Consider the following 26399-nt stretch of genomic DNA (forward strand, 5'->3'; position numbering starts at 1 on the left):
TTAGACTCCACATAAAAAATATCTGAAGAAATTATATATTCTTTGGAAATGGTACACAGCAAGCAGCCAAAAGTTCTATACAATTCGTAAATTTACGATTCTCAAAACTTTGTAACTCAATTACTTAGCTGACTTCTGAAGATTCAAAGAAACCAACCAAGCTTGCAGTTTTACATGCCTGCAGATACCTTGATACTAGCCAAGCAATTCCTGATCTTGTGTGGAATCTGAAACAGAGACGCGGCTCTTCATTTTAAAAATTCCACATGCATCGGCAGTGACCATGTCACTGAGCTATCAGGGCCTTCACTAATTATTCAATTCCTAGTCAAACTATAATTTTATTTCTTGATGAATATGATGGCATTATTTTTGGTTAATACGGTCATTTTCGAGAAGAACTATCAAAAAAAAAAAGTTTGATCCATAATCCATCAGATGTTTTGCTACAAATATTAAATTAAATATGACCACACCAATTCATTAGAAGAATTGCTACATGGTTTGACGAATACTTATATACTTGAAAAAGAAATACAAATCAATAACAAATTTATATTTCATGCAGCAGTCAAACCAAGTATATTAAAAGGAAGCCACCCGTTTTATATCAATTACCTACTCCATGTTCCTTTGTTAATGTTTCTAGTGCTTATAGGATTACTGAAGAGGGCTCTGCCATCTAAGTATACAGATTCCTTGATGTGTCAAATCTCCTATTTAGCTAATTCTTCATTGTTTTGTGTCCTCATTTTGGAAGAGTAATATTCTTTGCAATCTCAGACATGAAAATATATAAAGTCTTTCCTTTAAAGAAAGGTTGTAAAGTACAGTATAAAAAAATAAACCTGAGAACGCTGGGTAGACTTTCGATTTAATACATAGGGTTCTATTAAATTGGGGTTTGCATGTTAACGCAACATACCATACCTAAATTGTGAACATATCCATCTAGTTCTTGTGTAACGGTACAGAGAGATGGATACATTGAAGAAGATACGAGCGGTAGTACGGGCGGTATTTGCTTGTTTATATAGTATCTTGGAAGAAAGACGGAATTCCAGAGTAAATGGCAAAACTCAAGATGATGTGGAGATTATGGCTGATCTGGAACTGCTAGTGAGAAGTTTGAGGAGCTGGTGCACTTGGATGCAGAAATTTTGGAATTGCTGCTACAAAATCCAGCTACCAAAACACAGGAATTGGATACGGAGGTGCAGGCCGCGGATGAATACTCATGTAAGTACAAGAGAATAAGCCTTTACTTGCAAAAATCTCTAAATGGTATTGATGATTCCATCTCTGACTCAAACGTAACCAAGAGAAAATTTAAATTGCCTGCTCTTGAGTTAAAGAAATTTGTTGGTGAGGTTAAGGACTGGCTAACCTTTTGGTGACAATTTAAGAAAATAAATGATGATCCTGACATAGGTGATTCTGATAAATTTCAATATTATTTTGTTACAATCCATGGAGCCAAACTCTAGAGCTAGGGAAGTGGTGGAAAGTTTTCCCCATATAGGCTGTAACTATAGCAAAGCTATTGAGTGTTTGAAATCTAGGATTGGTCGGGATGATGTGTAAGAAGAGTTCTATGTCAGGGAACTACTTAAATTGATTTTAGCTATGAATTCTAAACACAAACAGGTCAGTCTTTCCTCTCTCTATGACAAAATTGAGACTCGATTAAGGGCTCTACAAACCCTAGGAGTAACCACAGAGAAATATGCTGCAATGCTCTTTCCACTAGTTGAATCGTGCCTCACTGAAGAAGTCTTACAAGCATGGCAACACCAACTCAGCTCAACCTAATGGTAAAACCAGACTTGATAGGCTATAAATTTTCTGAAATGCGAAGTAAAAAATTTGGAGTGAATCACTATGGCAGTCCAAGGATTTAGGATAGGAAGTAGTTCCAAAGGCAGTACCAAAGCATTAAGAGCAGAAACAAGCAGTCATAACAACACTATTCCTACAGTAGCTGGTCTTGTAATTTTAAGGCTAGCAAAAAATCGTGTGTATTTTGTAAAGGGAATCACTTAGGCGATGCTTGTTTTCAAGCACAGAAAATGGAGTTTGATGAAAAGAGGAACATTTTAAATAGAAAGAACTGTTGTTTTGCTTGTCTTAAGAATGGTCATGTCAGTAGGAAGTGTAAAACTATTCTGAAATGCATATATAATATATAATATCCATAAATTTTCCTTTACTTGTCATGTGTAATATGTTCATGTCTTTGTCGATGTCAGTGAAATTACAACTAAGATTTTTCATATGAGTTGCCAAGATGCAAAGAGCCTGTCCATTATAATTTTTTTTTCACAAACAAAGAAAAACGTGTCATTCAAACAATTCTTTCAGCATAAAATGAGAAAAAATATTTGATTTTAAATTCATGCGCGAGAGAAATGAAATTTCTATGATTCTCTAGATATTTAAATGTTTAGTTTGGACATAAGGCATTTTGCTGCATTACATTGTACATAAGGGTATTTGCAACAGTAAACAGCTTAATGAAATTAATGGCATATGCTAGTGTACTGGGAACATAAACTTAGGTGGACGGAGGAAGCAAAACTGAAAAAACATTTAATTACTATATATTATTTCCATTTGTTTTCTGCTTATATTTCTGTTATTTTGTGACAGAAAAACAAAACAATATTTCACAAAATATTAACTTAAAGGGCAGCAGGTACTTTACATTAATTTAAACTGTCAAGTTTCAGCTGATCTAGTTGTCATTCTTCAGGCTGTATAAAAGTATATGACAGGGTACTGAGGGAAAAGACGTTCACCATACTGGGGACTATGGGACTGATTAAGGGTAGATTATTAAAATCAATCAGAGGCATTAATATGGCAATTGAGCTGCAGTGAGAGTTGTTGGTAGAATGAGTTGTTTGTTCAGGGTACTTACAGGGGTTAGATAAGGCTGTAATCTTTCACCTTTGTTGTTCGTAGTTTATATGGATCATCTGCTGAAAGGTATAAAGTGTCAGGGAGGGATTGTTAGGTATCTTGGAACTTGAAAATAGGTGCAATGAGTATGGTATGAAAATTAGCCTTTCGGAGACTAAATTGATGTCAACAGATAAGAAATCCAAGAGAACTGAATGGCAGATTGGTGATCCAAAGCTGGAACAGGTAGATAATTTCAAGTATTTAGGACGTGTGTTCTCCTAGGATGGTAATATAGTAAGCGAGACTGAATCAAGGTGCAATAAAGCTAATGCAGTAAGCTCACAGTTGCGATCTACAGTATTCTGTAAGAAGGAAGTCAGCTCTCGGATGAAACTATCTTTATATCGGTCTCTTTTCAGACCAACTTTGCTTTACGGGAGCGAACGCTTGGTGGACTCATCTTATTCTTCAGTTAGAAGTAACAGACATGAAATTAGCAAGAATGACTGCTGGTACGAATAGGTGGGAACAATGACAGGAGGGTACTCGGAATGAGGAGATAACGGCTAAGTTAGGAATGAACTCTACGGATGAAGCTGTACGCATAAACCAGCTTCGGTGGTGGGGTCATGTGAGATGAATGGAGGAGGATAGGTTACCTAGGAGAATAATATTGACTGTGTTATGGAGGGTAAGTGAAGTAGACGATGGTTAGACCCAGTTTCTAATGATTTAACGATAAGGGGTATAGAACTAAATGAGGCCACAGCACTAGTTGCAAACAGAGGATTGAAGCAACGTTTAGTAAATTCACAGAGGCTCGCAAACTGAACGCTGAAAGGCATAACGGTCTATAATTATGTATATATGTGTGTATGCATTTGCTTTGTATTTATTTGGTCATTAATTTCAAGAACAGGAGCAAAAATAACTTTTGTGGATATAATGGTGTTTGCTGCATTTCCACTAGTATATAGAGGCTTATGGATGTGGACATGGTACTTACACCTCTCTTTAGTGATTGGATATAAGGGTCTATGCAGCAAGCTTGGCAGTGGACATGCGGGTCTCTGCAGCAGTCCATGATTTTTAACCTACAAAATAAGCAACGTAGAAGGTATTTTTAAGCTATACGCTAGTGTTAATCAATGCTAAATGATGTGAAGAAGAAAATGGTGGTCTTATCTCTATTTTCAATTTTTGTGGAATTAAGGCTCTTTGCATCTTGGCAACTCATATCTTCTCCTATTGCTGAAAATCTTCTGTGTCTGATGGCATTTACATGTTCTTTATACGTAACATATAAACTTCGTCCAGACTGTCCTCTATATTGTTTATTACATTCTTGGCATGTTATACAATAAATTCCTGATTTATGATATTTATTATCTTTATTAGTAATTGTCACCAGAATGCTCTATGAGAAGTATTGGGAGAAAGGTAAAACACTTATAACTGTTTTTCTGGACATTGAAAAAGCATATGATCAAATACCATGCAGGCATATATCGGAATGTTTGCGACATAAGAAAGTGCCTGATGACATCATAGCACGAGTACAACGATTATATGATGAAACCAAGTGTTATGTCCAGGTCCAGGATGGAAGGTCATGTTGGTTCAAAACAAAGAGTGGAGTCCAGCAAGGAAGTTGTCTTTCACTACTTCTCTTCATAATCATAATGGAAGAAGTTTTAAAAGCGATTAAAAGAAAGGATCCAACAACTAATGCCCTGGTTTTGCTGATGATGTAATGGTATGGGGTGAGACAGAAGCGGAAGCACAAACTAGACTAGATCTCTGGCGTGAAGCTTTTACAACCTTAGGTCTCAAAATCAGCAAAACAAAGACAGTTGGCTTGGTGATGAGTAGAAACTCTCCAACTGTTCGAAGGGGTAGAAATTTACAAGGAGGGCCGCAAGGATTATTACATGACATGTTACTTTAAATGCTGCTATTCTCAACCAAAAATGATTGTGGGAGAGAGGTGTGTTCAATACGCTTGCCAGGGACCGACCCTCCCGCCCCTAGAAGTACATTTACTTTTATAACCAAAAATACTGTTTTAGACGCCATAGTCCATTGCTTATGACGGTGACTGGTTCACGTATGGAAGAGGATGACGTCACTGACACCTAGGATGAGGCAGAGATTTTGTTAGCAACCACTGCAGAAGAAAAAATTATGAAGTGGCCAGCAAAGTTTAAAAGGGTCACGGAGCAGACGATAACCCCTCTTTTCCTGAAATCCTTCTATGATCTCCAGCCTTACGGCGAGAAATAAAGGTAATTTATTAGGTTTAACGTATTTTTTGCACATCCACGCCAATCTCTGTCATGAGAACAGTGTGGAGTGTTACTGTTTTCCTCAAATCCTCCTACCTGGGGGCTTAGGCCTTTGCTTTACTGAAATAATATATAGAATCCAAGAAATACTTCAAAATTTATTAATCATTGAAACATACAGTTCATCAGCAGCCTAAAGACACATTAGTGGAGAAGAGGGTAAATAGAAACATACAGTTCACTGGCGGCATTAAAGATATATTAATGGAGAGGAGGGTACAGTTCACCAGCGGCCTTAAAGAACCCAAGCACACAAGTGTCTAAGAAAAGGATGATTTAAACAGAAAATCTGCGAGATACCCACAACAAAGTGCGCCTTCTTCCTTCCAAATCCTGGAATAAAGAAACTTCCATGCTTCATGTGGACCCCCTGTGGGTGGGGGCAGTAGAATAACACCCATGGTATCCCCTGCCTGCCGTAAGAGACGACTAAAAGAGGCCCCAGGGGCTCCAATCTTTGGAGCATGGGCTGGCGACCACGAGGCCCTTAGCTGAGTCCTTGCATTGCTTCCACTTACTTCTGCCAGGCTCCTCACTTCATCTATCCTAACCGACCTCTCTTCATCAACTCTTTTTCTTTTCTGACCCCAACGCTATTAGGTTTGCGAGGGCTAGGGAGTCTTTCATTTTCACGCCCTTCATGGCCCTTGTCTTCCTTTGGCCGATGTCTTCAATTTTCGAAGTGTCGGATCCCTTCCATTTTTTCCCCTCTGATTAGTGTTATTAAGAGGATGATTGCCTTGTTGTACTTCCTCTTAAAACCATAATCACCACCACCACTGCTTCATGTGGCACCACCTGTTTTCAATGTTCTGCGTGTGAACAGGTGGCCTATCATCAGGCATGAACCCTCCTACTGCCTTTGTTCACACGCCCACTGCACCACCTGTCTATGAACTGAATTGAGTGATTAACATGCAAATGTACGTAACCTTCATCCTCCAAGCAATAGTATGCCTTCCAACAGTCACTTATTATGACACTTCCTGGCAAAACCCAATCTCTGATTACAGCAAGCAACGCATCCTTGTTGCGACTTTCAACAGGCACAACAAAAAAGGTTGTACAGTTGCCCTGTTCAACACCACCAAACACCCACTGTCCCTCAGTATGTCGTCCTCTGTTGTATTTGAATTTCCCGAACTTACTTTCGTTGATTTCGACAAAAATGCCGTGACGACCAATTTTCTGCTTGTTGGTGTGTACCCAATGAATGCACACCTCCTGACAAAAACTACAACAATCGACTATAGTCTTGGAAGGAAAACCTAATTCTTGCTTGATGAAAGGAGTAATAGGCTTGGGCAGATTTCATCAAAGGACAGAAAATAGTAAGATGTCAAATATGGCAAGTTTGGAGTTAGCAAAGAATATGTTCCTACTCACACTCTCTTTCCACCTGCACTCTTTCCTGCCTTGAACACGACGATGGCATCTAAAAACAATTTGTTTTCTGTCGGTACACAATTTGACACTGCGACCGACTTGCCGCAATTCCTGGTCATAGTAATTAAATTACGTCGTTCAAGGAACAGAATTATATTAGCCTGGTTCTCCTTAAAATCGCTTGAAAACTTGTTCACCTTAATGTCACAACCTCCACACACAGCCACTGCAAACCAACAAGACACAGCTATGCAAAGAAAAACAATGATCAACACCAACAATAAAGCGCTCGGCGCTCCCAAGCAACAGTTTTAGCATTGTCGTTCCTCTCAGCACTCCCTCTCAGCGCTACTAGTGGGACAGTCACCTTGTGTGCGCCACCTAGTGAATGGCTCGTGTTGCTAATCCTTGCGGCCCTCTCTGTAAAGTTATGCCATCAGAAGGAAGTAGCCGTGGTCTTAACTATGGTACAGCCGAAGCCAACATTTGCCTGGTGTGAAAATAGGGAACTACGGAAAACCATCTTCAGTTTATAGTTTAATTTTTAAATGTAATTATAATAATGTCAAAATCATTTAATATAAGGTTAGGTTTTATAAACTTAATTTTGTTAAACATGTTTAGACTAGCACCGCATTATCAATATTACCTAACCCAAGAAATAACACAAATGTAGATTCACTTGATTACTACTGTATTTACTTGCGTATTAGACCCCTTTTATCCCCACTTTTACAACCAAAAATAGTAAAGGCATGTCCAATATTCAATAACCTCAAATTTTGTGCAGTGAACACGACTTCTAGGCTATAAATTGTACATGTAAACTATCTACACTGTTCTTTAACAAACCTATGAATGTATTTGAGTTATACTGGCTATTTTCGTTGGAAGGCAGTATTTCTAATTGTAAGAAGTCAATAAATGAAGAATATAACTTTTAGGTCTACATATAAAGTAAATATTATTATCCATTTTAGTTACTCATATCATGTCATTCGTTTCATCTCATTAATTCTTCTGATGAGGTTGACGTCAGTAAGGGCATACGGTCGTAAAAACTTGCTACGAAGATCCGTCTCACTTCATACTCGACCCCGTAGAGGAAAAGGATAAGGGTATCGTACTATCATATTATCCAATATTCATACGAAGTAACTCAATGGCCCGTCATTTGTCTCTGTCAGTTGAGCAGTAGGCCTAACACACAGTAAACCTGATCACTGCTTTCATTTTAAATGTCTTGCGCCGCTAACTTCCCTGCTACCAGTGTGTCATCATTCCAAATTATGTCATCTTCACTGCCATCCCGTCAGCCATGCACTGCAATCGAGACCGAGAGCATTCAAGGTACCGTCTTTTTGAACCTTTTAAAAATAGTTTTGTTCCCGACTATAGAGTCCAAACTGTGTGAAACTATTCCCAAATGGTTTCTGGAGATGGTCTCTAATATTCCCAGCTGCTGTATGTGTAGCAGAAGCCACTCCTTCTGAACAAAGCCGTGTTGCTGAAAGCGTGCCAAATCACCAGCTGATAATTAGTATGTGTTACGAGTTGTATCTCCAAATGTAATACATAGTGACTGGAAGCATTCTTTTAATAACTGCAGCTGTTGAAAGCCAGACCCTTATTTTGAAGTTTAGCTCATGCTTGATCTCTACATTTATCACATCAGGATTTACCTAAACAGCTGTAAATGAGATAAGAGAAACCACATTGTTTAGGCTAGGTATGGTATCGACCGGATAGTGCCAAAAGTTCCACGGCAGAAAGTATAAAAATAAATAACAGGAAAGTTTGCCTTATTTATGGATATCTACAGACGTGGCACTAATGTGTTTCATTACCAGAATGTTTAATTTTGTACATATGTTATCTCCCATTTTTTTTTTTATCAACGCACACCGTAGTATGTTTTACTTGGCGTCTCTGAAAATCGTTTAAAGTGGGGACACTAAAAATCATCATTATTATTATTATTATTATTATTATCATTTGTTACTGGAATCGAACTCAGGCTCCTAAGAACGGCAGCTACAGTAACTGTGCTAAACATTACGCTGGCAGACATTCTTAACTACAAAACACAGGCATATATACATGACGGATGTGTGCTTGCAATACGTGAGTCGGACACGAAACTATTCACCTATTTGTGCGATGCCATCAGAGCTGCAGTAGGCCTACGCTATGGAGGCGGACATTTCTTACTTACGAAACACAGATGTACTGCATGACTTCGACGGGTGATTTCATTGCATGGGTCGAACAGACTAAACTATTCACAAATTTGTGTGATGGTCATCAGAGCTGCATAAAGCCTGTAGGGGCTTCGAAACGGAATCGTTCTTCTCTGACGAATTACGTTGTGGGGTCTTGTATACGAGATTTATTTTTTTCATTTTCTTTGTCTCTAAAAGCCAAGGTGAGGATTTATTACGAGAGGGGGTCTAATACACGAGTAAATACGGTAACCATCCATGTTACTTTTAGGCTTGTTCTGTATAACAATAAAACGCAATGCTGTAAATCTATATAACAAAAAGGGAATCAGAAGAAAAACTCATCGGCTCAGGAAAATATGTGAAACACACTCTTGTTCACGACAGCCTTCAAGTCATCAGCATAGGCCAAAATACTACTGAATCACTCCCTGCCACAATACCATGTAAACTATGAACATAAAAGGTGAAAGATTACAGCCTCCTGAAACTCTTGAACCAAAAACTCATTCTACAATCAATTCTCACTGCAGCCCAATCATCAACAAACATGACTTTGACCGATTTTTTATAATATACCCCCAGTATGGTGAACATCTTTTCTATCGGTAGTGTGTCACATGCCTTCTCTAGATCTATGAAACATAAATATAACTGTCTATTCCTCTCGTACCATTTTCAATTATCTGGCACATACTGAAAATCTGACCCTGGCAGTACCTCTGTGGTATGAAACCACACTGGTTTTCATACAACTTACTTTCAATCGATGATCGCACCTCCATTTCCAATATGCCAGTGAACACCTTGCCTGGTATATTGATTAATGGAATACCTTGATAGTTGTCGCAATCCTTCCTTTTCCCTTGCTCATAGATAGGTGCAATTATTGCTTTGATGATGATGCTTGTTGTTTTAAGGGGCCTAACACTGAAGGTCATCGGCCCCAATTATTGCTTTTGTCTAATCAGAAGGTACCTTACTAACATTCCATGCTAATCTTATTACTCTATGAATCCATTTCATCCCTGCCTTCCCATTGTATTTCACCATTTCAGGTCTAATTTCAGCTCTTCCTGCTGCTTTATGACAATGGAGTTTATTTACCATCCTTTCCACTTCCTCAAGCGTAATTTCACAGTCATCATTGACCTCCTCCCTATGAGCTTGGTTCTTCACAACGTCAACAGGAAGATTACCTTTTACGTTGAGAAGATTTTCAAAATATTCCTTTCACCTATGTACTATGAGTTCACCTGATTTACCCAAAACACGATTCATTTCCTTTTTCCCCTTTCTTTATTTATTACTGTCCAAACAGATTTCCCTGCTGCTTGACCTAGCCTTTCCAAGTTATTACTGAAATCTTAACACAACGACTTATTCGATTCAACAACTGTTTGTTTCGCTCTGTTTCTTCCATCTACATACAATTCCCTGTCTGCATCAGTCCTTGTTTGGAGCCATTTCTGATGCGCCTTTTTTTCTACGCTAACAAGCTGCTCTCACTTCATCATTCAACCAACATGTTTGCTTTTTCCCATCTTACACATAGTTGTTCCTAAGCATTCCCTTATTGTTTCTACTACAGCACCCTGTATGCCACCCATTCTCTTTCTATATCCTGAACCTTCATGCTGTTGTTAGGAACTTTTCATTAATCATATCCATGTACAGTACTTCTAATTTCCTCATCCTGGAGATTTCCTACGCTTATTCGTCTGCAGAAAGATTTCACTTTCTCTATCATAGGCCTAGAGATAATTCCACTACAGATCAGATAGTGGTCCATATCATTGAAAAATCCCCTGAAAACCTGCACATTACTAACAGATTTCCTGAATTAAAAGTCGATTATAATATAGTCTATTATGGCTCTGGTGCCCTTACCCTCCCTTGTGTGGCAGTGAAAAGCCTTAAACTTGAAGAATGTATTCATAACTGCTAATCATATACTAGCACAGAATTCCAGTAAAGTGTCCCCATTCCTATTACCTTCCACATCTTCCTCACATTTATCCATCATCTTCCCATAACATTCAATTCTATTTCCAATTCTTGCATTGAAATCACCCATTGGCACTATACTAACCATGCCGTGATGCTGACTATGATGTCACTAAGTGCTTCAAAGGACTTGTCAACTTCTGCCTCGTCTGCACCCTCACATGGTGAATACACTGTGACAATTCTCGTCCTAATTCCTCCAAATACAACTAACAAATCTATCCACATCATTTGCTCATTTATGTGCCCAGCAGAAATGATGTTACATGCAATATTATTCCTGAAGAACAGTCCTATGCCACACTCTGCCCTTCCCTTTTTTAAACATGTCAAGAACACTTTATAATCTCCTCTTCCTCATTATCTCCCCTTACCTGAATATCCTTAACTCGTAACACATCCAGATGCATCCTCTTTGCTGACTCAGCCAGTTCTATTTTCATTCTTCCATAAGCCCCATTAATATTGATAGCTCCCTAACAAATTCCAGTTTGTTCACCAAGTTATTTCCAAAGAGTTCCCTCGCCTGTCACCTCCATAGGTCCGAGGCTTGCTTTAAATGTTCTGAGCGTGTTCAGTGAAAATTCTGTGAAGCAGGATGCTATCCTACTTACACATAGTTCCAGTAATTTTTCCCTTCCATGAATGTATCTTGGTCTCATTCGAAGGAAATTAAAATATTGGTGTATAGTCACTTGTATAGTTGGATTTTCATTGCAACATACACACAACCTTACCATTATGGGGACTAAGAACTTTCACACACTGTATTAAACTCGCAATGCATTATATTTCCACCAAAAAAGTTCTATACAATAACAATTCAATTAATCAATTCCATGAGGAGCATTATGCACCTTGAATTTACATTACTCACCATGTGAAGATAACATACCTACTCTACCCCATGAGGTCCCATTATCTCAATACAAGCTGTTTACGTAAATCCTGATGTGATAAATTTAGAGAATAAGCATGCAATATACTTATACATAAAGGTCTGCTTTCAGTAGTGACAATTATCCAAAGAATGCTCCCGATCACTATGCATTACATTTACAAGTCCAACTCGAAACATTCACATGGACCACCTCAATCAATCAGCTGAAGGGCTCAGCACACTTTCTGCAGTAAGACTGTGCATCACAAAGGCAGTGGTCAATACTACCACTCTAACTTTATAAAATGTTCCTCAACATCAAAATCCATGCATTTTTCTTCCTGTAGAGATCTCCTCAGTACTAGGTTATACTTTCATGAGAATACAAAAAGAATATGATTAATACAACAATGAGATTATTTATAATAATAATAATAATAATAATAATAATAAAAGCTATGTTATAAGCAAAGCCAAAACTGTATAAGTTGTGGTTTAATAATAAAAAATGGAAATGTTCACAAACAGTAAGCAAACCTTAATTTGCATATGGGATTCATCACCACAATAAAACAGAATTCTAATTCAATATTCCTGAAAAAATGGGAAATGGAACCTCCAGTGTTGAAGTACCACATCAAGGAGAGGAGGATCCCTAGAGGATTTGAGGTACTATTTCAAAGGGGCTAATTAACTTGATTATAAAAGAAAATATTGCTCAGAAAAAGTAACACCCACGTATAATAGCCATACATTAAGACAATACTCCTGATCGAGAACCATGATGTAATTATCTCTAGCAGTCATTACAAATTTTCTTTCACTTAAAACCTAGAATTTAAGCAAAAAAGAAAGGAAAGTTGTGGGCAAGAAAATATCACAGGAGGCAGTGTTCAGATGAACTTCTTTTTGACTGAATTTACATTTACAGTAAATGTTTATCTTTTTGATTCTGTGGTTGTTCTCTCCACGAATGGAAATAAATTATTATAACATTGTGATGAAATGGGTCATGATGTAACTTATGTTTGATTTCTAGATAATGAATCATACAATGTTTTTAACTTTTAAAACATTAGATTTACATATTTCCCTTTGAACTACATAATTTTCTTACACATTCCCTTTAATACACATGCTTTGCTAGAATACAAATGTAGTATATAATATTAACACAAAGAATCACAAAACAATTAAACTTTTAAATGCCAATACTTAATGTATTTCATAACATACTCTACTGATAGTATTCACAACGGAGGGGTGAAAATGACAAAATTACACATTTATTCAATGAAAATAAATATACCATAATAGAGTTACAAGGAGAATACAACAATGAATACCTATCCCTTTCCCTTTGGTCTTCAATTCCTACATGAATCTATATGAATTGTCAACTTTAGGAAGAAAACATGAGAAACTTGCAAGATAATCACCAACTGGAGAATCTCTTTTCTTTTCTGTAGATGGGAATTGGAACAAGATATGACATAGTAGGTACCAGCCAATACACTGCTTATTCTTTTCACTGGTGAGGGTTTTTATACACCCAATGTTTCTTTATAAAATGTGACTCAAGTCAGTTATATGATTCTGAATAGTAGGTATATACTGTCTCAGACATTCAATGATGTTCATTCAGTTTTATGCCAAGCAGGAGTCGGATGTTAATTGTTTAAATTCAGTATTAATTCATGAAACATTTTCTCAGTGATTATATTTTTAAATTCAGAAAGGGCTACATTTAGCTCATTTAACAAAGTGTAAATTATGGGCGAAAAAAAAATTTATCTGCGAGTATCTTCTAATATGATGAATCCCATGTGTCCAAAGAGATAAAATGTGTTTGTTGGTCCTATCAAAATTATATTGTGAGAGCTTATTTGAGAAAGATTTCCTCTGTTCCTGACTGCCACGATGCCACAGAATGTATTTTTATAATTTTCTAATACGTTCTCCACACATTCCCAGGTTTCATCAAACATACTCAGGAAACACACTGTAAAAATGTTGACCATTTTTTCTTCATTACCGTTGAAATGATAGTTATGTATAACATTCTTAAGAATTGAAAACCATGAGTTCCTGCCCATTTGTTTTTCATTATCTGAACCATCAAAACAATATGTAGGAAAAAAATGGTTTGCATTAAACTAAACATAAAATATTACCTAGATACTGTATACATTTGTATACCCTAAATTCTGAATACACCAGCAACAGAGATGCATGCAGATGGTATAGTAGAACTTTGGACCTAGTACAATGGGAAAAATTCTAGGAAAGAGACATTCAGAAACAAATATTTGTACTCTCATGTCTACTCCTTTTTACACATGTGCGTATTGCATACCTCTTTGACATTTATGACAAACTAGTTCATCATGAATACAAAAATTAGTGCAGAATATGTCAACATTGAGAATAACTCTTTTTTAAATTTAATCCTTCTCTGACCATAGAATTGTACTTGAAATAACTTCCAGTAGACAGCTTATGACTACCTGCAGTATATATGAACTGAAATTAGATTTTAGATATTTTCAGAGATACAGCAGACTTCAGTTATAGCAACATTGGTTTCAACGACACTTCGTATACCAGCATCAGGTATTCCATGGGACCTCAAGAAGTAATTTTAATCCTGTTTGGTTTAGGTTTTTCTAAGAATCAAGATATTTTAAGATCTCGACACGAGAACATCCACAAGCTGGGGTTGGAGTCTATACAGACACCATAGTCTCCCCTGCTGTCAATGACCATGAGAAATTGCTGTAAACAAGCTCCTCCCACTCTTTTCTGAAATTTAATACTTACTTCGTGTAGTACAGTACGTACTGTACTTCAATTTTGCATTTTAACGCCGGGCTTAACAGTAAATGTGTACAATCTAAAATAAACCCACGTTTTGTTCTATACCACCTTTCACCTCCCTTGACTGAAAGCCTAAATCTTATTTAAAACAGCACTTGTTATAATGACACAATTTATCAGGTCCCTTGGATGTCACTATAAACAAGTTCTGCTGTAATTCTGTTTGTATACAAATGTTAATACATATTCTTTACTTTCTAATTTTAAGATAAAGCCACTTGTTTTGGTTCCATCAATACAAATGAATTTTAACAGTATAAAAAGCAAGAGGTATCCGAGAATAAATAAAACCAAAAATCTACCTATACGGACCTATAACTACTACAGACAGATAATCCAAATTTGGACCTATTCGCACAAAAATCTTCGTTGCAAAGAGGATCACCGTGTACTATAAATATTTAAAAAGAAACTATTTTAATTTCTAAAGCAAGCAATTTATCTGAAATCTAATATCGTGTGGAGTCTGCCAATAGTGTCAGATTCAGATATTGTAATAAAACCGATGTTGGTTGAGGAAGGGGGGATATAATGATGGGAAATAGAAACCACAATGATAATTGTTTTGAGCTGTCTATCTACTGTTCAAATGCAAGTGAACCAAACAATGTCCATTAATTTACATTGTACATGGCGATTATTTGGAATAGTGCATACACAGGTCAGCCAAATCCAAGCAAATTCTCTACTGTGAGAGATTACAAAAATAGTTATTTTTACTTCTACACATACATTCATATAACTATTAAGTAAGACTTTTGAAATTAAGCCATTCCAGTAACATGTCACATCATCTAATCAAGAAATCATTTTCAAGATAAACTGGAGCATACACATGGAATTTTATGTCACTACTGCAACTGGATCCCTCATCATCATCAAGGCTCGTATTTGTCTTGAAAGCGATTGCAATTACTCTCCATCTAACTTGCTAGACCTAATGTTAGAGAAGATTTCCTGATAACTGTTACTATTATTATTATTATTATTATTATTATTATTATTATTATTATTAATATAACATTCAATATGTACCAATCTCACACACACAAGACTTCAAAATATATAACAAAATAACATTCCAGTGTTCCACTGAAAACAGGTAACATTTTTTTTTCAATCTATACTATTTTATCTGATCATATACACAATTATACGGTATTAAGTCAGTAAATGCAGTCCTCAAAGATAAAAATATGACAAAACAGTTGTCTTCCAAAAGTCAATGTCACTAAGATCTTTTTCTTTCTTTTTAATTGGTAGAATTTGCTTAGTGGTTAAAGCCCAGTCAAAGATCTGAGTTGTCCACAGCTCTCCTCATTCTTAAACTTAAATGGACAAGAGTAGTTGGTACCTTGACCACTGTTGTTTCCTTTGTTCAGCAGGCCAAACAAAACTATGACATTGGTTCAAAAAGAAATGAGCTGGATGCTATAAAATGAAAACTGCTGAAAGGATTGCAATGTCATTGCCTGCGGAGAAAGGTGCGGTCCCTATAAGAGCGCCGAGGTCCCAAAATGACCATTAGAGGGACCTGGGCGTACACCCACAATGACAGAGCGAGCACGTACACGCACTGAACATCCACTGCACTCAGTCGCACTAAAAACAGTGAAATGGAGTCTTCAAAAGAAGAGCCAAAGGTGGTAGTGCATTTCCTGACAGCGGAAGGAGTGCGAGGAACAGAAATTAATCAAAGAATGGCACTAGTGTATGGAGAAAACTGCATGTTTGTTGCAAGGGTGAAGGCATGGCACAAGCGATTCAAGAAAGGATGCCGTTGGCCAATCACGCACGGTCTGGAACACCACACTGCATTACCGATGCCATTGTCCAGCATGTGGGTGCCCTCATTGTGTAAGATCAGCGAGTTATGGTAGCAGCCACTGCCACAGAGGTCGGAGTGAGTGTCGGAAGTGTTCACGCCATCATTAAGGACATACAAACTTTGCGAAAAGTGTGCCCAATGGATGCCTTGTTTTCAACCAGCACAGTAAGCGAAAGCATGTCAAATGGGACTCTCTCTTGAACATCTGCTGCGCTATGCCAAGGAAGGGAATGAGTTCCCATCATGAGTGGTCGCTGGAGAGTGGACATTGTGTCATCACTTCGAACCCAAGTCAAAATGATGAAGTCTCCAGTGGAAGCATGCAGGTTCGTCGTCACCTGGAACTCCAAGGCCGTACGCACAAGTGCTCAGCTTCTTATCTGACCAAAAGGGCCTCCTTCTTATGGACTTTCTGCAGTATCCGACAACCGCGAATGCACAGCGATACTCGCAAACCCTGACCCCTCTTCGCAAAGCGATCAAATAGAAACCATGACAGCACACCCGAAGGATCATTATGCTCCACACAATGCAAAGCCAGATACAGCGAACACAGTCAAGGAGCTCTTGCAGACATTCAAACATTAGGTCCTCTGTCACCCTCCATACAATCCAGACCTGTCTCCCTGAGCTAAAGAAGGATCTGTGAGCCAAACAATTCACCTCGGGCGACGTCAAGCAGGACGTTCAGAACTGGTTCACAACGCAGCCCCAGGAACTTTATGAGATGGCCATTCACTGCCTTGTGTCACAGCGGGACAAGTGCCTCAGCAGTGCTGGGCAATACTTATGAAATAAAGGTACAGGTTTTCATTTTATAGCCTTAAGCTCATTTCTTTTTGAATGGGCCTCATAACTTATGGGTAAAATAGAATAACAAAGTACGATGATTATGATAAAATCTTTACCCTTCTCTCCACATCTGATAAATTTTTACCACACGATGGAATGTATTCATGCAAGACAATATCCTTGGTCATAGTACTAAACTGAAATTCTCCAATAGAAATTCAATATAAAAACCAATCATAATAATGCTTAAGAGTAGGCAACTATTTCAACAGAAGTGTTCAACATCGTACCTCACTAAAAAACAGCACACAGTATAATACTGATTTATATAGTCTGGAGACTTTGTACAGTAGACCAATCAACATCCAACATTCCCTTACTCCTGTTTTTTTTAGCATTAGGGGTGAACCAAAACATTTCTCACACACCAATTATATCCCAGATTAAAGTACGTGCATTTAAAAATATATCTGAACACTATACTAGTCAGTAGGCCTATTATAAGATTTCTTTTTTCTAATGTAAAATAAAATTTCACACTTACCTGCAAGAACTTTGTAATGTCAGTGACAACATTCCTAAACACAAATTCATCTTTGTCATTGTCAAACCAGCCAAGCTTGCTGATTCGGGCAAACAAACCAACTAATGCCTGAATCACAAAATTAGGAAGTTTGGGTCGCGTTGCAAGGTAGTTCAAGACATAATTACCTGAAATAACAAGAAATTGGTCAATTCAAACATAAAAATCCCCATAAAGGCATATTTCTGTAACACAAAAGATATTAAATGGACTAATTTAAAAAACACAAATATCAGTTAACAATTGTTAGAAAATGCAACACTGCTTTCAAGGATGATACAATAATCATCATCATCCTGAACCATTTCCAGTTGCCTGGGTGTGGTAAAGGAGCCCCTTCCTACCCTGTTCTTGTATTACTTTTCTTCTGCTACCGCTTTCCCCACACCTGTGGGGTTGCGTGTGCTAACTTCCACTAACTTGTCCCAATCATGACCTCTCTGCAGTACGTCATTCTTGATTAGATCTAACCACATACTTGGATCTTATTGATGAGTGAATCATCTATTCCTACTTCTCTAATCTTCTCATTCCTGATTTTGTCTTTCATGGTTTTCTGAATCATAGTATGGAGGAACTTCATTTCAGCTGCATGGAGTTTGGAATTATCTCTATTGGTTAATGCTAGGGTTTCGAAACCGTATCTAAGAACCAGTGTATAATAGGACTTGTACAATGTCATTTTTGTTTTCATGGGTATTTGCTCATCCCACAGCAAAGTCTTACTTGGTGGTAAAATTGCGTTCCCTTATTAATGCAGTTGTTTACCTCATCTTTTGCTAGGTTGTCGTTTGATAGAATGCTGCTCCAAGTACTTGAAATGTGGAACATTATTCAGCTTGGTTTCATTTAGCACGACTAATGGTTCTGCTCCCTCCTTATGCATTGGCATCACCACTGTTTTAGTCTTGCTGATGTTCAAACCATAGTCTTAAACTCCTCATTCCGTCTTTTCAGTCTCTCTCCCAATTATTCCGCTTCTGATTCACTCCATATCTCAACATCATCTGCAAATGTGAAGATTTTAATATCTCCATGCTCTTTTCTTTTCTTTTAATTGATATATCTTTATCATAACCATTACAATGATAAATATAAGTGGTGACAATGAGCTGTCCTGCTGCACTCCTCTCTTGGTTTCAAACCAGTCTGACAAACCACATCCTGCTTGAACACAACTCCTGTTCCTAATGTGCAACATTTTCACTTTGTCTATGAGGCTGTCTTGCACGTGTAGTTCTTTCATGTATTACCAAATTCCTTCCCTTGGTACACTGTCATAAGATTTCTCAAGATCCAAAAATATTAGAAATAAGAGCTGGTGCATCCTAATTGCAAAGATTAGGTCTGTAGTTGACCTTCCTGATCTAAACACACACTGTTCTTCCTCAAGAACAATATCTTCAACAATATCTCTGATTTTGTTCTCTATTATTTTTTCCAATATTTTAAGAATAAGAGACAGTAGTGAAATACCACGATAGTCCATTTCCGTCTGCTTCCTTTCTTGAACAGAGGTACAATGATGCCCATCTTCCAATCATCCGAGATAGTGTTTTCCTCCCATATCTTGCTGAGCAGTCAGTACAACCAATGGATTGATGGAATTTCCACTACTCTAAGCATATCTGCACACAATTTGTCTATATTACAGTATATATAATGTACCATTTCATTGCCCGATTTGCGTCATGATCGGGAGTTACATCCCTAATACTTGCCATGCATCGGGATAAAAATAACGGAGGTTACATAATGAAAGAGTATATTCTAGAGAGAAAATGCAGATATAACCAGTCAAGTAGGCCATGAGTTGATATTGCGACAATCAGACCTTAGCAATCCAAATGGCCGTGATAAAAGAATCAGATTGTTGTCCCGAGTAAAAAAAAAGACGACACTTTTAAAAAAAATCGTATTGATCATCGGAACGAAATTGTGAGCAAGAATTGGTATTCAAGAAAAGAAGAGGTTGAATTCAGAGAAGAAAACTGCTAATAGTATAATTACGGCAGTATATAAACCATAAAATACGAATTAAAAGCATCGGGCGTGAAAGAAGTGAAAGGAAAGAGGAAGATATCGCCCATAAGATTTGCCAATACGAACTCGTAGCCGAAATCTTAAAGAAGATTTAGAGATCGGCAGCTTATTCTTTAAGCTAGCGACAAACAAGAAATACCTAAAGTATTGCATCTTGACGAATAACTTACTAGATAGCTAAAATATATATTCAAAATTATTTATTCCCTGTTTGGAGAATGCACCTAATGCTATCCTTCATTATGTTTCTACCGCACGTAATCGACGGAGATACGATGGCTGAGTAAACCAGAAGAATGGGATCACAATCCGGTGGGAGCCCTTGCCAGCCGTCATCACCCACACCCAAGGCCAGTCACCAGTAACCAACGATGACGTGAACCGCAACTCGAGTCGGGAGCCAAAGGAGATCCAGAATGAAGACCATCCCAGTCGAATAACGAAAGCAAGATAAGTCAAGTTCCTTATATTTAAATTTTCGTAGTTAAAATTACTTATATTTGGATGAACGATAGTAAATATTTAATTTAATATATGATGGTAGTATGGTTAATGTTTAATTCTTCAAGATAAAAGTTCTATGAGTAGGGTCATGAAAAAGGAATCCTTATAGCTTATTTAAGATATGGAGTTAGGTAGTCTTTGACGTTTCAAATCTATAATCAATGAGTAGGAGTGCTTATTTATTTTATGTGAAGCTTTGGAAAACCGACATTATCAATGTGATTCTGAAGATTCATGCCTTTCATTGGGTAATTCAACTCCAGTGCAATGCAGAATGATATTAGACCGTCTTCTAGATTAATAGAACTTAATTTGACGATAACTTGACACCAAAAGTAAGTAAGTAGAACCTGAAATATTAACACTCGCGTTATTTTGCTGAGAATATGTGATTGCTTGTGTTACGGAATACCGTAAACCCATAATAGGTGATGAGATTATGTAAATGGATTATACGTATACTGCACTATAGTTAAAGCAACGAATGATTTTGTTAGGTGGAATCGTTATGATCGATAATCTTAAGAGATTATAGGCTAAAATAATGGAGATAGGGAAGTGTATAAGTAATGAGGAATTGTTATTGACAGAATGCGTATTCAGTGAAATACGACTAGATTTGAGCAGTTGGTAATATTTAAGCAACATAACGCTAATGTTACGTTATAGTTGATGTTTTCGTCATGTGAATTACGTAGCAGTATACGAAGTCGGGTTATGTGGCACATGCATACAATTGTAAGAGGGTAATGAACTTACAGGCTACTTATGGTATACGGTCATCAAAAATTATATCCTAAAATAAGGTATTCGCGATTGAAAGTTTTTTTTTTGAAGAATCTCACATAATAAGCTAAGCCTAAGTTGAATTTCTGTCAAACGCATGTTTGGAGGGAGGAAACGTCTTCATGACTGAAATGACTACTGCTTGTGGACAGGTAAATTTCCGATACCATTTCCTGTTTTAATTTCGCAGAAAGATGTTTATTTACGAATGGAAGTATTGCATTCCTAGATGTTTGATTAGCTTGTTTGCACATGTATGTTATGATAGGCTATTCCTATTTATTTTCAGATGGTTTTATGACCAAATTAGTTTACCTAGTATAAAGAATATTTTATTTTCGGTTTTATTTGAGTCGATATATAGCTGTATGGTAATTTTTGAACCATATTTATGGAACTTACTTATGTTGTTTTTGTTATTACACAATGAAGACTTGAGAAAACAAAGAAAGCAAAGATCATACATATGAATTTTGTAGGGATATTCAATGAAATTCAAATGATATTTTAATGATGTCTAGTTGATATTTGAATGGTACTTAGTTAATATTCTTGATATTTCGACATTATGTCACCTATATTTCAAGGTACTTCAGTCATTTCAGTGACTTGTCAATAATTTTTAAGGAATATTTAAACATTATTTTGCCGATATTCCAAGGTGCTTCAGTCATTTCAATGACTTTTCAATAATTTTTAAGGAATATCTTAACATTATTTCGCCAATATTACAAGGTGCTTCAGTCATTTCAATGACTTTTCAACAATTTTTAAGGAATATTTAAACATTATTTCGCCGATATTCCAATGTGCTTCAGTCATTTCAATGACTTTTCAACAATTTTTAAGGAATATTTAAACATTATTTCGCCGATATTCCAAGGTGCTTCAGTCATTTCAATGACTTTTCAACAATTTTTAAGGAATATCTAAACATTATTTCGCCGATATTCCAAGGTGCTTCAGTCATTTCAATGACTTCTCAACAATTTTTAAGGAATATTTAAACATTATTTCGCCGATATTCCAAGGTGCTTCAGTCATTTCAACGACTTTTCAACAATTTTTAAGGAATATTTAAACATTATTTCGCCGATATTCCAAGGTGCTTCAGTCATTTCAATGACTTTTCAACAATTTTTAAGGAATATTTAAACATTATTTCGCCGATATTCCAAGGTGCTTCAGTCATTTCAATGACTTTTTAACAATTTTTAAGGAATATCTAAACATTATTTCGCCGATATTCCAAGGTGCTTCAGTCATTTCAATGACTTTTCAACAATATTTAAGGAATATTTAAACATTATTTCGCCGATATTCCAAGGTGCTTCAAGTATTTCAATGACTTTTCAACATTTTTTAAGGAATATCTAAACATTATTTCACCGATATTCCAAGGTATTTCAACCATTCCAACGACACCTCGACAATGTTTAGGGGATATTTTTATAAGGTTTCAATAATATTTCGGTGAATTATTAATATTTCAAAAATATTGAAACGAGATTGTAATGTTAATGTCGACGATTTTTTTTATATGATAAGAAAATATTGAATTGTATTTCAATTTGGAATTGGAATTCCTAAGAGTGTAACTGAATATGTAATTGTAATTATACTTCATTCCAAGTACAATGAACTTTCAATAAAATAGGAGATAAGGATTTTAACCGGAATTCTTGTTATTTATTAAATTCATTATCGGAAAAGATATTAGATGGAGTACTTATAAATAATCAATAGATAAAGTCAAAGATTTATTTTATTGTTGGCTACAATTAATTGGAATTGGTTTTGCGGACGGATTTGGGGAAAAGGCTGTGCATTTCTCAGTTGAGTCCACGATAAAAAAAGGTTAATTGAAATGAGTATCCCTGAAAGGTATTGTGCAGCGAACGAATATATGATTTGATATCAAAATATGGTTCTCATGTGTTATTCACCGAAATAAGCCAATATCGGTGTAGATAAGTGAATGCACATGTTGGATGGGATGGAATATACAAATGATTTTTTTTTTTTTTTTTTGCAGATACAGATGATTGTAATATGATTTGGTCGCAGACCTAAGTTGGTGTAATTATTTTATTCTTACCTGCGTGTCGTCCTGAATTTTTAGGAGATGATTATATTTATTTGTCCATCCAACATTTTATATCAGATTATTAGCCGGAGTATTTGAGGCAGTGAGGGAAAAGGCACAATACGAATAATGTACCCCGTACGGTGCAATAATAAATGGGAAGGGATAGGGTCATGGCTTCATTTAGTAGTTTTAGACAAAATATGGTCAACGTTTCCATCAAGACCATCAACGAGTGCATTGTAGGAACCATTTACAACTATGTGGTGCCTTACTGTTATTTCTTCACTTTTATCTTCAACTAGCTTTTACTCATGGCACCTGCTATATCAACCAGGTTTTACAAATCCAAGAAAGTGTTCTTGGAGTTTCGTAAAAAAAAAAAAAAAAAATCACTAACTTGAACACAGAGATATACCTGTTTTAGCTCTTGCAGTGAAATAAACTACACATAGTTTGGGTATACCTTTAGCAGTTTAGGAAGCAGTAAGCCAAGTCTCAGAAATGCTCATCCCATGTCACCTAGGCAAGCTTTCTACTGTTGACAAATATACAGTAAAAACTGCTACTGTGAGTGACACTTTAAAGATAAGTATGTGGCTCTGTGAATACATATTTATTTTTTTCCTGCATATCATATTTACACAGTTTGTGGATCTGAGAAAGCTGAGAAGGAGTTTGCAAAATATCACTTTCCTGAGTTGTCTCACAAAAACCATTACATTACTGCTCGGCATCGATTTCATCACAATTCAATATTTAATACATGGATACAATACGCAAGCGATCCCCTACAGGCAACAGCGAAAAGATGCTGAGTTTTATATATGTTGCGATAGAGATGGGTGCATTGCTGACAGTGCAATATGACACATTTTGTTAGGTCATTTGAAGTGTTGTGAATCAAGTTATCAGTCATACTGAAGTTTTAGTGTACCTTCAATATATGTCTTTTGTTGCTTTGAAGTCCACAAAGTCGACTGACCTGCTGTATCTAAATTCCACCTTCAGGAAATTGAAATAACAGGGATAACGGTCGGAGCTCACGGTACCATACCTTGTCACTTCGTCGCCACATGGAAGCGCTTCCCAATGAAGCTCATCCCCGAAATCGCGACCCTCGTCCTTCGAGGCTCCATCAAGATCCTTAGACACCACCTCTACAGCTAATTTTGAAATGTCTATAATTAATAGATATGTACAGAAAATTGATATGTTTTACCTTGTTCTTAGCAGCAGCTTGTAAATACAGGAGGTCTTTCCAAAATAAATGGAAATTATACAGAGTCTACACTGATACATAGGTCGAGTCATAAGTCATGGCAACTTTTTTTTCTCGCAAACAGGAGACAATACGGAAAACCTGAGATATGCATTTGGAAACGTACAGTACGTACTTGCATATGATGCCACTAGATGGTGTACGAAAACAACAGTGTGGGTCTAAGCATGTCCCCAAGTTCGGTATGTGAGTGAGAGCGTCACAAAATGGAAGTCAACAAGAAAGTGTATATTAAAATAGCAGTTCTCCACGGCAGAAATGCACACCAATGCCACGCAGAGCTGCAAGAAGCATTAGGTGTGCATGCCATGCCCTATAGCACAGTGGCGAGGTGGGTGGAGACGTTCAAACAGGGTAGAGAATCAACTGCCGATTTGCCTCGCCCAGGCCGTCCAGTGTCCATGGACAAAGATGTACGGATAATGGTGATCTATCAGTGTTTACATGAGGTCTATAATTAGTGGAGATCTGCCTGTGTATCTAGTCTTGTGTATTTGCTGTCTATACCATAATAAAACAATGTTTACCATTGGCCTGTGTTCTGCCACTATCCTGCGAGAATCTCCCGAATTCAGAATTTGTCTTCAGGCACTATGCATATAAGTGCATGTCCTATATTTCCAAATGCATATCTTAGATATTCCATGTTGTCTCCTGTTCGCAAGAAAAAAAATAGTTGCCATGACTTATGACTTGACCCTCGCATGAGTAAGTAGCTGTGCAAGATTTCTGATGTTCTCTTAGCACAGTAGAATAATGTCAGGATACTCGTTCCAGGCATGTCTGTTGCTGTGTAGGATTTTGATGTTTGATGGGGTTTTTTTTTTACAGACACGGTTTCATCCTTAGGTCACACAGTAATGTGCCCTTCCATCTATGAAGCATTTAAAAGAACCTGTATTTATAATGCTGCTATTGTTGTTAGGGTCATCAGTCCATAAACTGGTTTGATTCAATTCTCTATGCTACCCTATCCTGTGCTAACCTTTTCATTTCTACGGTACTAAATCCTACATCTGCCCTAATCTGCTCGTCGTATTCATACCTTGGTCTGCCCCTACTGTTCTTACTGCCTGCGCTTCCCTCAAAAAATCAACTGAACAGGTCCCGGGTGTCTTAAGGTATGTCCTATCATTCTATACCCTTTTCTGTAAAATTTACCCAATCGATCTCCTCTCACCAATTTGATTCCATATTTCTTCATTAATTCATTCAATCAATCACCACTGATCTGCACTTAGGGCAGTCACTCAGGTGGCAGATTCTCTATCTGTTTTTTACCTAGTCTTTTGTTAAATAATTGAAAAGAATCTGGAAATTTATTGAACATCTCCCTTAGTAAATTATTCTGATCCCCAACTTCTCTTCCTATAAACAAATATTTGCCCCAATTCGTCCTCATGAATTCCAACTTTATCTTCATATTGTGATCTTTTCTTTTAAAAACATCACTCAAACTTATTCATCTACTAATGTCATTCCACGCCATCTCTCCACTGACAGCTCAGAATATACCACTTACAATTGACAAATTTCATTGTAATGGTCCACACTGATATAACTTAAGAACTTTATTTTATTGAAAGTACCCACCTAATCAATACCCATCACTTCACAAGTGAAAATACATGCAATTTCAATGTCCGAGCATAATACGGTACATGTTTCGACATACTGGGAGACTTCTTCAGCCATAGGCATCTTATTAAAAATAACTTAAAAGTAAAATCACATTGAATATCACTCTTGAATACATCGAATACTATAGAACAGAGCTACAAGGGAGCGATGCATCAAGATCGGTTTTCCCAAACTCTATTCATGTGTAATCACTCGCATCGGATTTGACCTTCGCTCACTCGGCATCGCCCGGC

At 36.9% G+C, this 26399-nt stretch overlaps 1 protein-coding gene across 5 annotated transcripts in view; it reads right to left on the minus strand.

Annotated features, from left to right (window-relative positions):
- The window catches only part of Ranbp16 (Ran-binding protein 16), a 360844-nt gene that overhangs the window by 310043 nt on the left and 24402 nt on the right, over nt 1-26399 (minus strand). For all 5 annotated transcript variants that reach the window (XM_068225077.1, XM_068225075.1, XM_068225076.1 and 2 more), the window contains exon 3: nt 17786-17952. In XM_068225077.1, the coding sequence (XP_068081178.1) occupies nt 17786-17952 (167 nt within the window). The remainder of the gene's footprint in view (nt 1-17785; nt 17953-26399) is intronic.

This window comes from Anabrus simplex, chromosome 1 (genome assembly GCF_040414725.1).
Source record: "Anabrus simplex isolate iqAnaSimp1 chromosome 1, ASM4041472v1, whole genome shotgun sequence".
Lineage (NCBI taxonomy): Eukaryota > Metazoa > Arthropoda > Insecta > Orthoptera > Tettigoniidae > Anabrus > Anabrus simplex.